Source organism: Macaca fascicularis, chromosome 9, assembly GCF_037993035.2.
Source record: "Macaca fascicularis isolate 582-1 chromosome 9, T2T-MFA8v1.1".
In the NCBI taxonomy this organism is placed as follows: Eukaryota; Metazoa; Chordata; class Mammalia; order Primates; family Cercopithecidae; genus Macaca; species Macaca fascicularis.
Window position 1 is genome coordinate 77,942,449 of NC_088383.1, and position 21,951 is coordinate 77,964,399.

The window sequence follows — 21,951 nt, forward strand, 5'->3', positions numbered from 1 at the left end:
CCGAGTAGCTGGGTTTACAGGTACGTACCACCAAGCCCACCTAATTTTTTGTATTTTAAGTAGAGACAGGGTTTCACCATGTTGGCTAGGCTGCTCTTGAGCTCCTGACCTCAGGTGATTCACCCACCTCGGCCTCCCAAAGTGCTGGGATTACAGGCTGAGCCACCGCGCCCAGCCGACCAGTAATGTTTTTGTCAGTGCTTCCCCATTACTTTATCACCACTTTTTTTTTTTTCATATTGTTTTCTCAAATAGGCATTCTTTTATCTTCATTCCCCGAAACCACCTGGGGTGGATACAGCAGATCAGTTTAATCTCTGAATTTACCCAATTACATTGTTTTTTCCAATCTGCTAATCTCCTGTAATTAGGAACTTTGGACAGTCTCCAACAAAGACTCCAACAGTTAAACATAGATTGGACAACCTACCTGAAACCTACTGAAATTTACTGTCAGTTACCCAAATCAATTGACCTTCAAATCAAAAGATTTTATTACAAAATGGGACAAGTAGTCTATGTAACCATCACGAAAAAGAAAGACAACTTTTATGTAGGTTTGGGTCCTTTTAAATGTAACATGTCAGAGAAAAATTAATCACATTAAAATAAATGTATTAAATATGTATCTTGATTTGCCATAGCAATTAATTAGAGACTATCAAGTCTGGAACAATGATTTGAGGAACTAGTTTTTCCTTTATACCAAGATGCCATTACACAAATTTTGTAGTTCTGACTTAACTGACGAAAGTGAAGCTATAATGTGTATGAATTCAATTATTCATTAAAAAGATAAATGCATTGAGTTGTAAACACAAGATATTCTGTTGAAACTATGGAGAACACAGAGGTGAATACTACTCTACCCTTAAAGATTTGTAATGATTAATAAAAGCAGCCAGGTGTGATGGGTCATGTCTGTAATTCCAGCACTTTGGGAGTCTGAGGTGGCCAGATCAGTTGAGCTCAAGAGTTTGAGACCAGCCTGGGCAACATGGTGTAACCCCGTCTCTATGAAAACTACAAAAATTAGCTGGGCATGGTGGTGTGTACCTGTAGTGCCAGCTACTTGGGGGACTGAGGTGGGAGGATCACTTGAGCCTGAGAGGTGAGGCTACACTGAGCCGAGATCTCGCCACTGCATTGTGGCCTGGGTGACAAAGTGAGACTCTGTCTCATAAACAAAACAAAAACAAAAAAAACCCACACGCATAAAATAATAAATGCAATTAAAAACCTAAGCAAATTAATAGACTAAAAAGGACTTTATTTTATTTTTTAGTTTTGAAACAGGATCTCAACACGTTGCCCAGGCTGGTCTCAAACTCCGGGGATCAGTGGATTCTCCAAACTTAGCCTCCCACACTGCTGGGATTATAGGACTGGGTCCTAGCATCTGCTGATCACATTAAAACAAATGACTGGCTGGGCCCGGTGGCTCATGCTGGTAATCCCACCACTTTGGGAGGCTGAGGCTGGTGGATCACCTGAGGTCAGGAGTTCGAGACCACCCTGGCCAAAATGGTGAAACCTCATCTATACCAAAAATACAAAAATGAGCTGGGTGTGGTAGTATGTGCTTGTCATCCCAGCTAGTCAGGAGGCTGAAACAGGAGAATCACAAATCACTTGAACCCAGGAGGCGGAGGTTGCAGTGAGCCAAGATAGAGCCACTGCACTTCAGCCTGGGTGACAGAGTGAGACTCTTGGCTCACTGCAAGCTCCGCCTCCCGGGTTCACGCCATTCTCCTGCCTCAGCCGCTGGAGTAGCTGGGACTGCAGGCGTCCGCCACCACGCCTGGCTAAGTTTTTGTATTTTTACTAGAGACAGGGTTTCACCGTGTTAGCCAGATGGTCTCAATCTCTTGACCTACTGATCCGCCTGCCTCGGCCTCTCAAAGTGCTGGGATTACAGGCGTGTGCCATCGCGCCCTGCCGGAAATATTTTATTTTCTTTTTCCCTCCCTGCCTCCCTCCCTTCCTCCCTTCCTTCCCTCCCCCGCTCCTCTCCCCACCCCCTCCCCCAGCTACTCAGTAGACTGAGGCAGGAGAATCACTTGAACCCGGGAGGCAGAGGTTGCAGTGAGCCAAGATCACACCATTACACTCCACCCTGAGCAACAGAGTGAGACTCCCTCTCAAAAAAAATAATAAAGAAAGAAAGAAAAAAAAAAAAGAAAGAAAGAAAGGATCTCTGACAATTGGCCTAGGCTGGAGTGCAGTGGCATGATTACAACTCACTGCAGCCTGGAACTCCCAAGCTCAAATGATCCTCCCACCCTAGCCTCCTGAGTAGCTGGAATGGCAATCATTAAGCCACTATGCCCAACCCACTTGTGTTTTTCTTGAAGAAATGGAGTCTTGCTATGTTGCCCAGGCTGGAGTCCAGTGTATTTTCACAGGAGCTCTCACAGCATACCACAGTCTTGAGCTCCATAGTTCAAGCAATCACCTTGCTTTAGCCTTCTAAGTAGCTAGGACTACATGAGTGTGCCACTGTACCTGGCTGAAATCCACATTTTTTGGAAATATCCCTTTTTTTTTTTTTTTCGAGAAGGAGTCTCGCTCTGTCGCCCAGGCTAGAGTGCAGTGGCACGATCTCAGTTCACTGCAACCTCCGCCTCCTGAAGTCAAGCGATTCTCCTACCTCAGCCTCCTGAGTAGCTGGGATTACAGGGGTCCACCACCATGCCCGGCTAATTTTTGTATTTAGTAGGCGGGATTTCACCATGCTGGCCAGGCTTGTCTCGAACTCCTGATCTCGTGATCTGCCTCCTTCAGCCTCCCAAAGTGCTGGAATTACAGGCATAAGCCACTGGGCTCAGCCTAGTTCACTTAATATTTTTATGAATATAAATTACACCTTTACTTGTAATTATAATCACTATCAAAAAATTACTAGTTGGGCAAGGTAGCTCATGCCTGTAGTGTTAATACTTTGGGTTTGCTTGAGCCCAGGAGTTTGAGACCAGCCTGGGTAACATGGCAAAACTTCATCTCTACAAAAAACATAAAAATTAGGCGGGTTTGGTGGTGCACACCTGTGGTCTCAGCTATTTAGGAGGCTGAGGTAAAAGATCAATTGATCCAGGAGGTCAAGGCTGCAGTGAGCCATGATCACACCACTACACTCTAGCCTGGGTGACCAAGCAAGACCTTGTCTCAAAGGAAAAAAAAAAAAAAGTAAAAACAAAGAAAACCACAGAATGCCAAGCTGTTCTAAACATTTTTTTTATTTTTATTTTTTATTTATATTTATTTATTTATTTATTTTTTGAGACAGAGTCTTGCTCTGTGGCCCAGGCTGGAGTGCAGTGGCGCGATCTCGGCTCACTGCAAGCTCCGCCTCCCGGGCCCACGCCATTCTCCTGCCTCAGCCTCCCGAGTAGCTGGGACTACAGGCGCCCGCCACCGCGCCCGGCTAATTTTTTGTATTTTTAGTAGAGACGGGGTTTCACCGTGTTAGCCAGGATGGTCTCAATCTCCTGACCTTGTGATCCGCCCGCCTCAGCCTCCCAAAGTTCTAAACAGTTAACGTATTTTTATTTTTGTGTTTTTCTTATGTTTTGAGAAGGAATCTCCCTCTGTCACCCAGGCTGGAGTGCAGTGGGTGATCTCAGCTCACGGCAACCTCCAGCCCCTGGGTTCAAGCAATTCTCCCACCTCAGCCTCCCGAGTAGCTGGGACTACAGGCAACCACCACCATGCCTGGTTAATTTTTGTTAATTTCCTTTTTTTCAGTAGAGATGGGGTTTCACCATGTTGGCCAGGGTGGTTGAGCTCCTGACCTCAAGTGATTCACTGCCTCGGTCTCACAAAGTACTGGGATTACAGGCAATGAGCCACCATGCCTGCCTTTTTTTTTTTTTTTTTTTTTTTTTTTTTTTGAGACGTAGTCTCACACTGTCGCCCAGGCTGGAGTACAGTGGCGCAATCTCGGCTTACCGCAAGCTCCGCCTCCCGGGTTCACATCATTCTCCTGCATCATATCCTCCCACGTAGCAGGGACTACAGGCGCCCGCCATCAAGCCCGGCTAATTTTTTGTATTTTTAGTAGAGATGAGGTATCACTGTGTTAACCAGGATGGTCTGGATCTCCTGACCTCGTGATCCTCCCGCCTCGGCCTCCCAAAATGCTGTGATTATAAGCATGAGCCATCGTGCCCGGCCTTATTTTTTGTAAATATATAAAGATGGAGTTTTGTCATGTTGCCCAGGCTGGTCTCAAACTCCTGAGCTCAGGCAACCCACTAGTCTTAGCCTCCCAAAGTGCTGGGATTACAGGTATGAGCCACTGTGCCCTGCCTAACATATTTTAAATAATTCACCCAACTCCCCAATAATCCTATGATATGGTGTATATGTACATAAAATATTTAAAAATAAATAAAATATTTTAAAATGCTCTCACACTGTGTGTGTGTGTATATATACACACACACACATATATACATATATATATACATATATATATAAATAAAATAACCAAACTCCTAGAATAAGTTTACTATTTAATATCTGGTTTCCTAGAATTCTGAAAATAATCTATGCTTTAATCAAATTCATGTGACATCACTAAATTTTACACATAGATGATAAAGACTTCAGAAGTACAGAAAAGGAGTTACTATTTAAAACTATGGGCCAACACTTGAGGAGGCTAAGGCAGGAGGATTGCTTAAGCCCAGAAGTTCAAGATCACCCTGAGCAACACAGTGAAACCTGGTCTCTGCAAAAAAAAATTTTAAAATAGTCAGGCTTGGCAGGGCACGGTTGCTCATGCCTGTAATCCCAGCACTTTGGGAGGCCGAGGAGGGCAGATCACCTGAGGTCAGGAGTTTGAGACCAGCCTGACCAACATGGAGAAACCCTGTCTCTGCTAAAAATACAAATTAGCCAGGCGTGGTGGCACATGCCTGTAATCCCAGCTACTAGGGAGGGTGAGGCAGGAGAATCGCTTGAACCTGGGAGGCAGAGGTTGTGGTGAGCCAAGATCGCGCCATTGTACTCCAGGCTGGGCAACAAGAGCAAAACTCCATCTCAAAAACAAAAACAAAAACAATTAGGCTTGGTGGCACACACTTGTCATCCCAGGTACTCAGGAGACTGAGGTGAGAAGATCACAAGAGCCCAGTAGGTTTCTGCTGCAGTGAGCAGAGCCACTGCACTCCAGCCTGGGTGACAGAGTGAGACCCTGTCATAAAAACATATAAACCAACAAACAAAACTATGGGCCAGGGACGGTTGCTGATGCCTGTAATCCCAACACTTTTGGAGGCCAAGGCAGTAGGATCACTTAAATCCAGGAGGTTGAGACCACCCTGGGCAACATTTGAGACCCTTCCTTTATATTAAAAAACTTTTTTTAAATTAAAAAATAAATATGGCCACGCATGTTGGCTCATGCCTGTAATCCCAACACGCTGGGAGGCCGAGGTAGGCAGATCACCTGATGTCAGGAGTTGGCGGCCAACCTGGCCAACATGGTGAAACCCTGTCTCTACTAAAACTACAAAAAATTAGCTGGGCATGGTGGCACACACCTTTAGTCCCAGCTACTCAGGAGACTGAGGCAGGAGAATCGCTTGAACCCAGGAGGCAGAGGTTACAGTGAGCCAAGATCCCACCACTGCACTCCTGCCTGGGTGACAAACCAAGACTCCATCTCAAAAATAAATGAATAAATAGGCCAGGCGCGGTGGCTCACGCCTGTAATCCCAGCATTTAGGGAGGCCAAGGCGGGTGAATCACGAGTCAGGAGTTCAAGACCAGCCTGGCTAAGATGGTGAAACCGCATCTCTACTAAAAATAAAGAAAATTAGCCGGGCGTGGTGGCGGGCACCTGTAATCCCAGCTACTTGGGAGGTTGAGGTAGAAGAATCGCTTGAACCTGGGAGGCGGAAGTTGCAGTGAGCTGAAATCATGCCACTGCACTCCAGCCTGGGCTACAGAGTGAGACTCCATCTCAATAAATAAATAAATAAGACACTATTGGCTGGGCATGGTGGATCACGCCTATAATCCCAGCACTTTGGGAGGCCGAGGAGGGTGGATCATGAGGTCAAGAGATTGAGACCATCCTGGTCAACGTGGTGAAACCCCAGTCTCCACTAAAAATACAAAAATTAGCTGGGTGTGGTGGTGTGCACCTGTAGTCCCAGTTACTCCAGAGGCTGAGGCAGGAGCCTCTGCTTGAACCCAGGAGTTGGAGGTTGCAGTAAGCCGAGATTGTGCCACTGCACTCCAGCCTGGTGACAGAGTAATACTCTGTCCCCCCCCCCCCCAAAAAAAGACACTGTTACCTCTGTTACCCACATTCTCTTGCATAGGCCATTTTGGTTGGCAAACCTTACCATCAAATGGTTGAAAATTTAATATATATATGTATATATTCTATATATAAAGAGAATATATACATATATATGAATGACATTGAAAGACATTCCATTATTAAAATTATTTCACTTAAAAATGAATTAAGAAGGCCAGGTGCAGTGGTGCATGCCTGTACTTTAGGAGCCTGAGGAGAATGGATCACTTTGAGCTCAGAGTTCTAGACCAGCCTGGCAAAACTGTCTCTACAAAAAATACAAAAATTAGCCGGGCGTGGTGGCGTGTGCCTGTGATCCCAGCTATTTGGGAGGCTGAGGCTACAGAACCTCTTGAACCTGGGAGGCAAAGGTTGCAATGAACCAAGATTGTGCCACTCCACACCAGCCTGGGCAACAGTGAGACCTGTCTCAAAAATAATAATAATAAATAAATAATTAAGATCCAAACAAAAATTCAATAAAGTTATTAGTTGACTCTTTTTATCTGACTCATGAGAATATATTCTAGTCAGTAAATGGAGAGCTATACAGTAAAGAAAGTACAACTCAGAAACAGTATGAATCCGGCACTATCAAAATACAAACACATACCATATGAGCCTAAGTATTCAAGATACAAGGCATATGCTCTTTTGTGGACTAGGAAGAATTCAAGTCTTTTTTTTTTTTTTTTTAATAGCCTGAATGAAATTTTCCTTAAACCCGTCCAACTCCATTTGGCTTTTATTCACTTTGATTCTCTGTTTGGGATCATTCCTAGAAATCACAGAATGGACATGAGTCTTGAGTCACTGGAAATATACATGCTCCAGTGATCAACGAATGCCTGTGTTTGAGCTGGCTTAGTGAGAACTCAGCCCTGAAATCCAGTCTGATCTCCAGGCAAAATGCTGTATTACAATTTCTGGGTATACAAACCAGAAGCCCATGTGTGTCTTTGATTGTGTGAATAAACACTGATGGGTGAGCACACGTCCTTAACAGTTTTTGCCAGTTTATGACAAAATGAGTTCAATAAAGACCATGTGTTGTCATAAAACTAAATTATTAAATTTCTATGACCTTCCTGTGTTCTGATATTATCTTCTCATTTAAAAAAAATAAAGCTGGTATCCCCTTGTGAATACTTTCAACACCCACTCTGAATTTTTTCCTCACTGGCCCATTAAATCCAGAAGTCTGGGATTAGTTGCCTGGGACTATAAGGAACTATCACAATGATATGGTTTTTCTTTGTTTTGTTTTTTCCTGAAGGATGGTCAAGCTTAGTATTTGATCTAGTACTTAAATTTGCAACATGTTGCTACAAGTAATAGAATGTTGCATTATAACCCTCCCTTTAAAAACTCTAAAGAAATTACTTTACCAGTGATTTATTTTACTAACTGAAACAATGTTATAGACAAATAAGCAGAAGAAAATCATTAGCAACTATGTTGTCTTTCATTCCTAGGGTTTTTTTGTTTGTTTGAGAGGGAGTCTCCCTCTGTGGCCCAGGATGGAGTGCAGTGGCACAATCTCGGCTGACTGCCACCTCCGCCTTCCATGTTCAAGTGATTCTCCTGCCTCAGCCTCCCAATTAGCTGAGATTACAGTCACCTGCTACCACACCTGGTGAATATTTGTATTTTTAGTAGAGACAGGGTTTTACCATGTTGGCCAGGGTGGTCTTGAACTCCTGACCTCAAGTGATCCACTCGTCTCGGCCTCTCAAAGTGTTGGGATTACAGGCATGAGCCACCGCACCTGGCCTATTTATAGCTTAATAGAATTTTAAAATAAACAATGTAACTCAATTGTATCTAATTTAGTAATTTTAGCAGGGGAGGGTAGCTGTAATCCTAGCTACTCAGGAGAATGAGAAAGGACAATAGTTTGAGCCCAGGCGTTGAAAACCAGCCTGGGCAGCACAGCAAGACCTCAGCTCAACAAACAAACAACAAACAAACATAACCAGCATATAATTTAGTCCTTTTAAACCAGCACTGGTCTAGTATATATAAAAATAATATATGGGCTAGGCATGGTTGCTCATGCCTGTAATCCCAGCATTTTGGGAGGCTGAAGTGGGTATATCACTTGAGGCCAGGAGTTTGAGACCAGCCTGGCCAGCCTGGCAAAACCACGTCTCTACTAAAAATACAAAAAAAAAAAAAAAAAAAAAAAAAAAGAATTAGCTGGGCGTGGTGGCACATGCATGTAATCCCAGTTACTCAGTAGGCTGAGGAAGGAGAATCATTTGAACCCAGGTGGCAGAGGTTGCAGTGAGCCAAGATTGCACGACTGCACTCCAGCCTTAGCGACAGATTGAGACTCTGTCTCAAATAAATAAATAAATTCAATAAAAACAATTTATAAATTATTGGAACATTAAGTAACTTTCCCTGGATGATGTTTTCCTTCATCATCTCGGCAATTTTTGCTTGTTTCCTCACTGTAACCTCCACCTCCTGGATTCAAGTGATTCTCCTATCTCAGCCTCCCGAGTAGCTGGGATTACAGGCATGAGCCACTGCGCCTGGCTAATTTTGTATTTTTAGTAGACATGGGGGTTTCTGTCTGTTGGTCAGGCTGGTCTCGAACACCCGACCTCAGGTGATCTGCCCGCCTCGGCCTCCCAATGTGTTGGGATTACAGGCATGAGCCACTGCGCCCAGCCCCACTTGTTCTTTATCAGCGTCATCAAGGAATGAAGGAAACAGAGAAGAACAAGTTAGTGCCAAACCCTGCAGGAAGATCCCTTAGTTTCCATTTTGCCTTTCTAAAATCAGCCTCTGGAGACACTCTCCTGGTTTAATATTCACTGACATTTCTTTATATTTGTTCACCCAGCTCTTCCAAATACTACTGTGATGATATTTTATAATTAAATAGCTAGAAAATATTCCTTACCAGCCAAAAAGACTAATTACAGAATGTAGAAATGCATCCCCTCAAGGATGCTCATGCTTATTTCGAAATAATTTTAGATTTACAGATGAGTTGCAAAAATAGTATAGAGTTCTTACATACTCCTCAGCCATCTTTGCCTAATGTTACCATCTTACATAACCATGGTTCTAGTACTATTGTTCACCCTACCATGCTACCCCTGTGGTCAGTAGTCATGCTCAGCATGTTGTTTTCCCTTCCAGGCCTACATTCCACCTTCCATAACCCTCTTACACGTCCCAGAAGGCTGACCAGCGTGTACTGCATCAGAAGTCTCCCCTTTCACTCTGGCTCCCCATTGGGATCAACCAGTCAAAGCAGCAAGAGACTGGAGAGCAGGGCATTTATCCCACACCCACCCCCTCCTTGACTCCTTGCAAGAGCATCTCTTTACCAAAGGTTCCAGCCCATGCTTCCTCTACTCAGCTGGAGCTACATTACCTGGTTCCCAGTCACCATCCCCCTTCAGGCCTAGGATTAGTAATAGCTCTGGCTTCATTAGACCTGGATTTCTTCACCATCCTTAGTTCTTTCCTTAACCCTCCCCACACCATTTAAAGTAATTCATTTATTAAACTCTGTTCAAACCCCCAATCGACTGTGCTGTCTGATTTTCTCTGGGGACAACGACTAACAATCTAACAAAATTAATATCACCTTAAAATCGACTTTCTTAAAGGGAATATACACTCCTACTTACCTGCCCCCACCACACACACACAAAGTAAAAGTTTTTTTTTTTTTTTTTGAGACGGAGTCTTGCTCTGTCACCCAGGCTGGAGTGCAGTGGCCGGATCTCAGCTCACTGCAAGCTCCACCTCCCGGGTTCACGCCATTCTCCTGCCTCAGCCTCCCCAGTAGCTGGGACTACAGACGCCCGCCACCTCGCCCGGCTAGTTTTTTTGTATTTTTAGTAGAGACGGGGTTTCACCGTGTTAGCCAGGATGGTCTCGATCTCCTGACCTCGTGATCCGCCTGTCTCGGCCTCCCAAAGTGCTGGGATTACAGGCTTGAGCCACCGCGCCCCGCAAAGTAAAAGTTATTTACACAAAGGTTTCTTCCAAGAGGAATTCTAAACCACATCACTTAAAAGGCCAAGTTCATGATTCAAGGACTGGAATTAGACCACATCTCTACCTAGATCAAGAGTCAAGGAAATGCTTGTGTTTCCAATAATAACATTGCTAACAAGATGTCATCTATGTATGAAAATAACTAGTGATCACCAATAGGTTTGAATAGGAAGCTGATGCTGAGCCACCCCCACCCACCACTGGTGCACCATTAGCTGATACCCATTCTGGCCTTTAAAGTGCTTTGGCCAGAACTATCATTTCAGCTACAGGAAGAATCTCTAATCAGGATTTAGATCACTATTTAGTTTTTAATTTTGAAGTACAATAGAATGAATATAGGTATAAATAAGGATAATAGTTTCCTTTTTTTTTTTGGAGACAAGGTCTGATTCTACCGCTAAGGCTGGAGTGCATATAGCTCATGTGATTATAGCTCACTGCAGCCTCCAACTCCTAGGCTCAAGCGATCCTCCCTCCTCAGGCTCATGAGTAGCTATGACTACAAGTGCATGCCATCGCATCCAGCTAATTTTTAAATTTTTCATAGACACAGGATTTTGCTATGTTTTGCGGGCTGGTGTTAAACTCCTGGCCTCAGGCAATCCTCCTGCCTTGGCCTCCCAAACTTCTGGGATTACACGGATGAGTCATCACACCTGGTGGATAATAGGTATGTTTTTAAGAGGAGAGGGATATAAGACATTCCAGCCAATTTCAGCCCCACAACTAGATTCAGTAGTTATCAGGTTCAGATCAGTATAGGATGAAACAAGTCTCAAATTCTATACCCAACTTCTTGAATCACGTTCTTCACCTATCCAACTACTTTCTAATACATGATGAAAATGAAAAGTCAATCAGGACACCTGCAGCATCCACACTGACAAAGAGTAAATGATCCAGGAGATTTCACAGGAAGCAGACTAAATTTCTGGAATAATGCCAAATGTAAAGACAGCAAATTATGATGGAAGATCAAATCATAACCTGTGAGATTCCCATCACTGGTCCCCCAGGAAGCATCCTCCTAGAACGCTGAAGTCCTCACTCATAAAACCTTAAGCTGATAGTTGTATTCCTCTCCCACTCTCCTTCCCAAACACAGGTTTCATTTTCTTATGTCTCCTATAGGATTATATAATATTCTACATTTGCTCTATGAATTTTATACACATCAAGCTAAAATCCAAAAGTTTTTTTTTTTTTTTAGCATTTCTACTGTGAAGCAGAGAAACAAAGCTTTCTTTGGATGAGAAAAAAATTATGTCTAACAGAAAGTGTAGAAAAACATTTTTAAATGCCAACATCAGAAATTTTTTTCCTTTTAGAATATTTTCCTGCTCTTGTACAACAATTGCTAACTATAGAGGAACGTGAGCAACAATTTGGTTCTGCTTGCTGTTGCAGATGAAATGTGGCCACCCACAGGTACTTTTTTTCTTTTTCTTTTAAGTCAGAGTCCACTACCATGATTCCAAAAAGCAACACATGGTATATTTACTTTTTAAATTTATTTCAGGTGACAGGACACTCACAATCTAACAAAATAAACATAGAATTAAATTGCATTCTCAAAGTCCAATTCTACTTCCTAGCCAAGGCAGGAGAAGATATAGATACTAGGCTTGGTCTGTATTAGTTTTCTCCATGTAGTCTATCCCTTTCTCCTGCTAACCCCCATCGACAACTCCAACAAATGAGAGCCATTTATAAGAGTAAGACTACAACTATTTCTCACAAAATGCCTGAGATGGATATAGCCAAGACAGAAAGTATAGAAGGAGGTTTTAATGATAAACTTCTATCTTTGTTGGAAGGAAAAGGAGAAAAAGGGAGTTGATGGATCAGCACAAAGAAGAAAAACAGAAAAGGGTTTAATTTACCTTGAGAATAACCATGATTCTATTTGTCCAGGCCCAGTGAAAATTTGTGTCAAGCAATTTCATTCATTTCACAGTGCCTAGCACATTGCTGACTGTGTGGTAAATATTAAATAAATACTTGTTGGTTGATGAAACTGGTACATGAAAACGCTGTATATACACAGGAAGCAGAAACTCAATGTGGTCAGGCAAATTTGAAAGCAGGGCAAGGTTTGGTTCTCCGTGTCAACATTTTCAAGTTACACACTGGGGCAACAAATGAAATAAAATTCTGCCACATTCATAGTTCAACATGTTGTTCCTCTTTGAGTGCTAAAACTTTATATGTAAAAAAGGAAAGCTAGGATTAGGTAAAACTATTTTAAATTAAATGTACACAAAATAATTAAAGACAAGTCATTTTATTGCTTAGTATTTCTTCATGAATTTAAAAGGTGGCTTGCAAAGGTTGCTTACATTTCTAATAGCAATACACCACTTGAAATCTTAAACACATAAGCACCTATTTGCTAGACTAAAGCTAGCCTTGAACTTTTAGTGATGCCATATGCTTTTAAATTAACCCTTCTAAACACTGTACAAATCTCATCACACAGACTGTGAGCTTATAACTGAATTAGGTTACCACTAAATACTCATCAGGCAAACTACAGAAAATAAAGAAAACATGCATATTCTTATGGCTCCATGAAAGCCAAAATTAAAGATGATATTATGAGAATTTGAGATTAAACAACTATAATTTGGCTGTAAGATCTCCATGACTTACACATTAAGTTTAACTAAAATCTCTAAGGACCTTTTTCTTTGGAAAAGAATCATACATTTTAAAATAGCCTTTAATGGACAGTCTATTAAAATCACAATGGATCATAGATGTCAACTTCAAATAGTGCCTTTCTTCTAAAGGGCTTAAGTTTACACACTGGTGCAACACCACAAATGCAGATGCTACAAAGGGAGCTATAAAGAAAAACAAATTTTATTCACAACCCTCTGCATACAAACTTTTCCTTCTGTAGACTTGTGTGGAGTTGAAAATAAAGGATGCTAATATGCACATTATGCAGCACATCAAAAAAAAAAAAAAGAGAAAACACTTTAGTTGAGTGGAAATTCATCCATCTACTGAAAATCTGGGAGAATTCACATATACTGTACTCCAAATATACCCAAGTGCAGAAAAATACTATATGAAATGGAAAAATAATGAAATATTATTTAATCAACAGCTGATTACCTTTAAAACTTTGGGCTTCTTTTCCCTCTGGGGCCTCTTGTTTTCCTTTATAACCTAAAAAAAATCAAATTGCAAAATGAGCCTCTGTTTAAGAAATAAAATCAGCTCCCACATCCCCAAAATTTTTGGCTATTTCTCTGTAAAACTATTTACACCATTTAAAATCATCAACATGTTTGCTAGGCAGAACCTAAAGAGCGTATGTAAAATGTATACTTTAAAAGTCACTAAAAAAAATCTTGCATAAATATTGAGTAGGGAAATACCCTTTTTTCCCCTTAAAGTCTGTCTTAATTAGCCTCTGCATTCTTCACAGCGAAGCCCACGAGGTAGCCATCTTGCTTGCTTCTGCAGAGGAAGCCTCTACAGTGGAACAGTTCTGCAAACTGCTTTTTGGTATTATTATCATGGTGTTTAAAGGCAGCCCTGGCCTGCCAGCACTGTAGACGTGCTGGGCATGCCTTTTGCAAAAACAGCCCCACAAAGAGTGCAGCCAATGGCAATGCAGAGCTTAGCAACTCCAAAGTGATCTTCTCAGCCTAGCCCTTCCTAGACAAAGGATCTCCTGTGCGGCTCGGCTCTCACCACAGGACACAGGCAGCCACAAGCTGCGACATGGAGTTCGCTGCAGAGGATCTGGTCGCGCCGAAATCACAGGAGGCTTCAGCAAAAACAATGCACACAAATCCCCCAGGTCACCACCATTGGATCGATGGCAGAGCCTTCCTGATTAGTAACCTCTTGGCGGCTCCGAGAGCAGGTCTGCATGGGGGAGGGGTGCGCTGCTGTGCCTCCAATGTACAGGAGACATAACTGAGCCTAGGGGGGCATTTGGGCTTGCTGAAACTCTGGAAGGTATTGTGCATTTTTACTTTATAAGGCAAGGCTAAATATTGGCGATATTTAAGGCAGGGAGGTTATGTGAGGACAGTGTAGGCTCAGCTGTTGGGCTGCATGTCTCATTCCTCGGGAACCACACCTCTTTGCAGCAGGCGCCTTGCCCAGAAACACAGCAATTTGATTTCTGTCAATAAATGTCCAATGACAATGGCAAATTAAAAAATAACAGTAAAGCCACTGAAAAGGAAAAGGACAGGATGAGGACAAAAAGAAGGGGAGGAGTTTTCAAAATACACTTGCCACTCTGAGTGGCTAGAGAGAAAGGACTTTCTCTCTCTTGCTCTGGGCATTTCTGATGACCTTCATTTCCAAATAAAAATTCTCCCCTACCAGAAGGAAAATTAGGACTCATATCTTCGGGATAAACGGATACCTTTGGCTCTTCTGTCTCCCAAGATCAACTGTCACTGAGCATCTATATCCGCAGACCTGCCAAGCAAGTCCGTGGGGCCGGTCTGTGCACCAGACTCGCGGTCAGACAGAACCACCCACTTCCTAGGGATCAGGACCTGAGCCAGGGGTAGAACAAGCCACCATCTCCCAACATACACCTGGACTGCCCCCACACACAGTGGGTGGTAGGCAGTGGGACAGCTGGCACCACAGCTGGCACCTGCCAGACACTGGGAAAGCTGGACCAGGAGCCGTGCCCCCCACCACCCCTCTTAGCCACCTGGCATTGCAACAGCGGCAGCAGAGCAGGACAGCTGTGGTGAGCTGGCTGGTCTCAAGGTCACTGCCAAAATGCAGTGCAGAGGGCAGTCACAGTCCCATCACAGCCACCTTGACAGCTGCATAGATCTGGGGAAGACAGCCCTAGCTCCAGCCTTGCAGGGCCAAAGTTTCAGCAGCACATTTGGGGGATTGGCAGGAGGGCCTCCCCGGCTGCTCAGCCAAAGATGGGTTTTCCACTTGCAGTTGGATTCAGAACAGATTCCCACAACCAGAAATCGGGAACAGAGTGAGGGCCGGAAGGCCTGCATTTCATCACCCTTGATTCCTAGCCTTTCAGTTTGCCACAAAAGCATGCTTTTCATTTTGGAACGTGAAGTCCAGCATGCGCTGTTTTTCCACTTTTAAATTACCTCTCACTCACCCACTCCTCACCCACATTTTTAACAATCTCATGTAAGAAAAAAACTACTGGCCGGACACGGTGGCTCATGCCTGTAATCCTAACCCTTTGGGAGGCTGAGGCAGGAGGATCATCTGAGGTCAGGCGTTTGAGACCAGCCTGGCCAACATGAAACGCTGTCTCTACTAAAATACAAAAATTAGCCGGGCATGATGGTGGGTGCCTGTAATCCCATCTACTCAGGAGGCTGAGACAGGAGAATCGCTTGAACCCGGGAGACAGTGGTTGCAGTGAGCACCACTGCACTCCAGCCTAGATGGCTGAGCGAGACTCCGTCTCCAAAAAAAAAAAAAAAGAAAAAAAGAAAAATAAAGCCTAATGGATAGAATATGGAGTTCTCAACTCTTCCTTCAACACTTGTAACAAAACCAATTGGACTCTGAATTATGCACATCAACCAGTGCAACTTTGCACACACTAAGCCCACACTACCTCTAAGAAGCTCTCTGTGAGGAATAAAGCAGCATTGAAACAGGCAGAAAAATCATCAAATACAGTAAGATTTGAAAATAGGTACAAAATCTTTTAGCTGTACATCCCCCCATTTTTGGTGATTAAAAAAAAAAACTGTGATGAAATATACATAACATAAAATTTATCATTAACTTTTTTTTTTTTTTTTTTTTTTGGAGATAGAGTTTCACTCTTGTCGCCCAGGTGCAATGGCATGATCTTAGCTCACTGCAACCTCCGCCTCCCAGGTTCAAATGATTCTCCTGCCTCAGTCTCCTGAGCTGGGATTACAGGCATGCACCATCACACCTGGCTAATTTTTTGTATTTTTAGTAGAGACGGGGTTTCGCCATGTTGGGCAGGCTGGTTTCAATCTCCTGACCTCAGGTGATCCGCCCGCCTTGGCCTCCCAAAGTGTTGGGATTACAGGAGTAAGCCACCGCACCCAGCCTCATTTTAACAACTTTTTTTTGAGACGGAGCCTTACTTGGTCACACCGAGGCTGGAGTGCAGTGGTTGCGATCTTGGCTCACTGCAACCTCTGTCTCCCAGGTTCAAGCAATTCTCCTGCCTCAGCCTTCCAAGTAGCTGGGATCACAGGCACCCACCATCATGTCTGGCTAATTTTTTGTATTTTTTAGTAGACACGGGATTTCACCATTTTGGTCAGGCTGGTCTTGAACTCCTGACCTCAGGTGATCCACCCACCTTGGCCTTCCAAAGTGCTGGGATTACAGGGGTGAGCCAACATGCCTGGCCCATTTTAACTATTTTTAAGTGTATTGTTCAATGACATTAAGTACATTCACAATGCTGTGCAACTATCACCTCTCCATTTCCAGAACGTTTTCCTCCTTGTAAACAGAAACTCCATACCCATTAAACAGTAACTCCTCATTTGCCTTCCCCCAGCCCATACTAACTTCCATTCTACTTTCTGTCTATGAAATGGACTACTCTAAGTACCTCTTATAATTGGAATCATATAGTATTTTTCGTATAGTATTTTTCTTTCTGTTTCTCTTTGCTTCACTTATTAATAGCATAATATTTACAAGGTTCATCCATGTTGTAGAATGTATCAGAATTTCATTCATTTTGAAGGCTGAACAATATTTCTTTGTATGTACATAACACGTTTTGTTTTTCCATTATTCTGTTGTTAGACATTTGGGTTGTTAGTACTTTTTGGTGATTGTGAATATTACTGCTATGAATATAGGTGTACAAGTAGGTATACAAGTAGTATATACCTCAGAGTGGAATTGCTGGATCATATGATAAGGCTATGTTTAACTTTCTGAGGAACTACCAAATTGTTTACCAGAGCAGCTGCACCGTTTTACATTCCCATCAGCTATGCACAAGGGTAGCCCTACGTTTCTTGAAGTGCCTTGCATTTCAGTTACACATTATGCCTCTTCTCTTGAATGTTTGAATATAACTTTAAAAACATCAACATTTTATCCAGGTTAGTTGTTCAACATTTAGTAAAGTGGCCATGGTATATTATGATATAATTGTATAATTTAAATCAATCAGCCAGGTGCGGTGGCTCAGGCCTGTAATCCTAGCACTTTGGAAGGCTGAGGCAGGTTGATCACTTCAGGTCAGGAGTTCGAGACCAGCCTGGCCAACATGGTGAAACCCTGTCTCTACTAAAAATACAAAAATTAGCCAGGAGTGGTGGTGCACACCTATAGTCCCAGCTACTCAGGAGACTGAAGCAGGAGGATCACCTGAACCTGGGAGGTGAAGGTTGCAGTGAGCCGAGATCGTGCCACTGCACTCCAGCCTGGGCAACAGAACGAGACTCCATCTCAAAAAAAAAAAAAAAAAAAAAAAATCAATCCCTTAGCTGTGTGTTCACTAAAATAAAACAAAATGAAACCAGGCTCAGAGGGTTAGGTGTACGGAATATCTATATTGGTGAGAGGTCTGTTTTTTAAAGACCCAAAGACAGGTGTTTTCACTGTATAGAACACTCATGAAGCCATACAACATTGCACTTGACAACCTAAGCAAACATCAAAGGCCTGTGTGCACTCTTCTGTAAAATTAGATAATAAATAAAGCCAAGGCTCATCCTAGCTATATATGAAAGTTAATGAACTTTCATAATCAAATTGACGCTTCACCATGAAGATCTATACTTGTTTGAACACAGAATGGATTGGTAATCTCTATCAGGTGTTTCAATTCCTATACTAAGTGATTTGATGGTCTGAGCTCTGGGCGAGTTTTGATGCGAGAGAATAGTCAGAAATTCTGAGCAGAGGCCAGGTGGCTCACATTTGCAATCCAAGCACTTGAGAGGCCAAGGTTGGAGGATCACTTAAGCCCAGGATTTCAAGGCCAGCCTAAGCTACATAGCGGAGACTGCATCTCTACCAAAAAATTAAATATTAGCTATGAAATAATTTCCAGAGGCCCAAAGAGGTAAAAATATCTCAGCTTGCATAGCAGGTTAGAACTTGACTTGAGCATGTACCATAAGATGTTTATTAATATACAGAAAAAATATGAAAATATATAGAACTTGAGTTGCTCCCCACTTCTAACCATCTATACAGCTCTCTCTACAAATTCTCTTCATTTTCAATATCCAACAAAACACATTTGTAAATATCCTAAAATAACCTTAAAAGAAATATCTTCGGCTGGGTGTAGTGACATGTGCCTGTAATCTCAGCTACTCGGGAGCCTGAGGCAGGAGAATTGCTGGAACCCAGAAGGCAGAGTTTGTAGTGAGCTGAGATAGCGACACTGCACTGCAGCCTGGGCAACAGGACGAGACTGTCTCAAAAGAAGAAGAAGAAGAAAAAAAAAAAAAAAAAAAAAATATATATATATATATGTTTTGGCCAGGCGCAGTGGCTCACGCCTGTAATACCAACACTTTGGGAGGTCACTGCAGGCCGATCACAAGGTTAGGAGTTCAAGACCAGCCTGACCAACATGCTGAAACCCTGACTCTACTAAATATACAAAAATTAGCCAGACATGGTGGCGCTTGCCTGTAATCCCAGCTACACCGGAGGCTGATGCAAGAGAATTCCTTGAAACCGGCAAGGGGAGTTTCAAGCAATTCGGCAAGTAAGCCGAAATCACGCCAGTGCACTCCAGCCTGGGTGGCTGAGTGAGACTATACCTCAAAAAAAAAAAAAAAAAAAGTGTGGGTCGGGTGCGGTGGCTCACGACTGTAATCCCAGCACTTTGGGAAGCTGAGGTGGGAGGATCACGAGATCAGGAGATCGAGACCACCCTGGCTAACACAGTGAAACCCCGTCTCTACTAAAAATACAAAAAAATTAGGCGGGCGAGGTGGCGGGCTCCTGTAGTCCAGCTACTCGGGAGGCTGAGGCAGAAGAATGGCGGGAACCCGGGAGGCGGAGCTTGCAGTGAGCTGAGATAGCACCACTGCACTCCAGCCTGGACGACAGAGCGAGACTTCGTCTCAAAAAAAAAAAAAGAATGTGTGTGTGTTATGCCCTCAGGATTAAAACTATGAATAATTCCAAAACTGTACTTCTCTTTCTGGGTATATGCACCTCTGGATCAACAAGAAACTCGAAGTACAAACTATTTAGATTAAAACAACAGCAGCATACTAGGAGAAATCTTCTTCCAGATTAGTCTCAGGAGTAATTCACCTTTCCTCAAGACTGAAGACCCAAACACAGTATCATTCCAATGTGTCCTGCACTCTCCTCTCCCAAGAAATCCTTTATTTTTCTTCTGATTTTGGGGGCTACAACTTTTGCAGTGATAACTGAAGATATTCCAAGAACCATCTATTATAAACTTCCAATCAATAAGAATAAGTACACACACGTACTATGTACCCATAAAAATTAAAAACTTTAAAATAATTTAAGGAATAAGAAAATAATGTCTCGTACCTTTCAGATTTTTTTTTTTTTTTTTTTTTTGATAAGGTCTCACTCTCTTGCCCAGGCTGGAGTCCAGTGCTCCAGTCATAGCCCACTGCAACCTCGAACTCCTGGGCTCAAGTGGTCCTCCCATATCAGTGTCCTGAACAGGCCTGTGCTACCATAACAAGCTAATTTTTTTCTTCTTCTTCTTCTTTTTTTTTTTTTTTTTTTGAGGTAGTGTCTTGTACTGTAGCCCAGGCTGGAGTACAATGGTGAGATCTCGGCTCACTGCAACCTCTGCCTCCCGGGTTCAAGCGATTCTCCTGCCTCAGCCTCCTGAGTAGCTGGGATTATGGGCACGTGCCACCACGCCTGACTAATTTTTGTATTTTTAATAGAGATAAGGTTTCACGATGTTGGCCAGGATGGTCTTAAACTCCTGACCTCAAGTGGTCAGCCCACCTCACCCTCCCAAAGTGCTGGGAGTACAGGCGTTGAGTCACCGTGCCCGGCCTTTCTCATAGATTTAAAAAAGCTGGTTTGTTTTTATTTCCTGTGACACATAGGAACCCGAAAGACTAACACTGGAGAATCTCCTTGCAAGACTGTGTTGAGTACATAGTCAGAATGTAAGTGGTTGGTCCCCTAGCAGAGCCTTTCCTGATGGATCTCTCCCTGACCCCTTTCCCTGAGGCTACTCTTGCTCTTCCCCCACCCTCCCAAGCGGCCAGATCTACCGATTCCCTCCAGCAGTTCTGCTTACTGCTGGTAAAAATAGCTGTTCCTTGGTGGCTCTTCTAAAGCAAGAATTGAGGAAAAAGTAGGTGAATAATCTTCAACAGTTACCAACTGAGTCAAACTGTTGTAAGAATGGGGCTGAAATTATTGCCTCTCCCAAATTTCTCAACTCTTCTTTGTACCAACTAGAAAGTGGAAGGCCTACTCCCTGTGTCAGTCTAGATTCAAAATTTGGACAGAAAAATCCAATAACAGGGCTGGGCACAGTGCCTCATGCCTGTAATCCCAGTACTTTGGGAGGCCAAGGTGGGAGGATCATGTGAGGTCAGGAGTTTGAGACCAGCCTGGCCAACATGGTAGAACCCCATCTTTACTAAAAATACAAAAATTAGCCAAGTATGGTGGTGCATGCCTGTAGTCCCAGCTAGTCAGGAGGCTGAGGCAGGAGAATCACTTGAATCCAGGAGGCACAAGTTCCAGTGAGCTGGAATCTTGCAACTGGACTCTTGCCTGGGCAACAGAGAGAGACTCTGTCTCAAAAAAGAGAAAAAATAGCTCAGGCGCGGTGGTTCATGCCTGTAACCCCAGCACTTTGGGAGGCCAAGGCAGGTGGATTGCCTGAGGTCAGGAGTTTGAGACCAGCCTGGCCAACATAGTGAAACCCCGTCTCTACTAAAAATGCAAAAGATTTACTGGGCGTGGTTGTGGGCGCCTGTAATCCCAGGTACTTAGGAGGCTGAGGCAGGAGAATGACTTGAACCTGAGAGGCGGAGGTTGCAGTGAGCCAAGGTTGCACCATTGCTCTCCAGCCTGTGCAACAAGAGCGAAACTCTGTCTGAAAATAATACTACTACTACAAAAGTTAGCAGGGCATAGTGGCGCACACCTGTAGTCCCAGCTACTCAGGAGCCTGAGGCAAGAGAATCCCTTGAACCCTGGAGGCATAAATTGGAGTGAGCAGAGATCTCGCCACTGCACTCCAGCCTGGGCAACATGTTGAGCGAGACTCCATCACAAAAAGTGAAAAAATTAAAAATTAAAAAAAAAAAAGAAAAAACACTTTATTTTTTCCCTTCCGTTTCAGAGAACTTAAAATTATTGAAGAACCTTAAAAGACCCCAGGTCCAAAAATGTTTTCTTTAAAATGTATTAATTTGTTTTTGACAATGACCTTCCCCATTTAATAACCAAAACCCCTTAAAACAATGTAATATATGTTGAGCACCTCTTTTTTTTTTGAGATGGAGTTTCACTCTGTCGCCAGGCTGGAGTGCAGCGGCGCGATCTCAGCTCACTGCAATCTTCACCTTCCAGGTTCAAGCTATTCTCCTGCCTCAGCCTCCCGAGTAGCTAGGATTACACGTGCGTGCCACAACGCCCAGCTA

At 43.2% G+C, this 21,951-nt stretch overlaps 1 protein-coding gene across 11 annotated transcripts in view; it reads right to left on the reverse strand.

The window, feature by feature from the left end:
• Positions 1–21,951, reverse strand: part of TET1 (tet methylcytosine dioxygenase 1) — a 139,452-nt gene that overhangs the window by 84,277 nt on the left and 33,224 nt on the right. For 7 of the 11 annotated variants that reach the window (XR_012417863.1, XR_012417862.1, XR_012417860.1 and 4 more), the window contains exon 3: positions 13,466–13,519. Coding sequence is in view for 3 of the 11 variants with exons in the window: in XM_005565691.4 (XP_005565748.1) it covers positions 13,466–13,519 (54 nt within the window). In the remaining 8 variants the exon portion in view is untranslated. Of the gene's footprint in view, positions 1–13,465; positions 13,520–13,731; positions 14,021–14,050; positions 14,232–21,951 lie in introns of those variants that run through there. The other 4 variants (XM_065521006.2, XM_065521004.2, XM_065521005.2 and 1 more) reach the window with 2 other exon arrangements.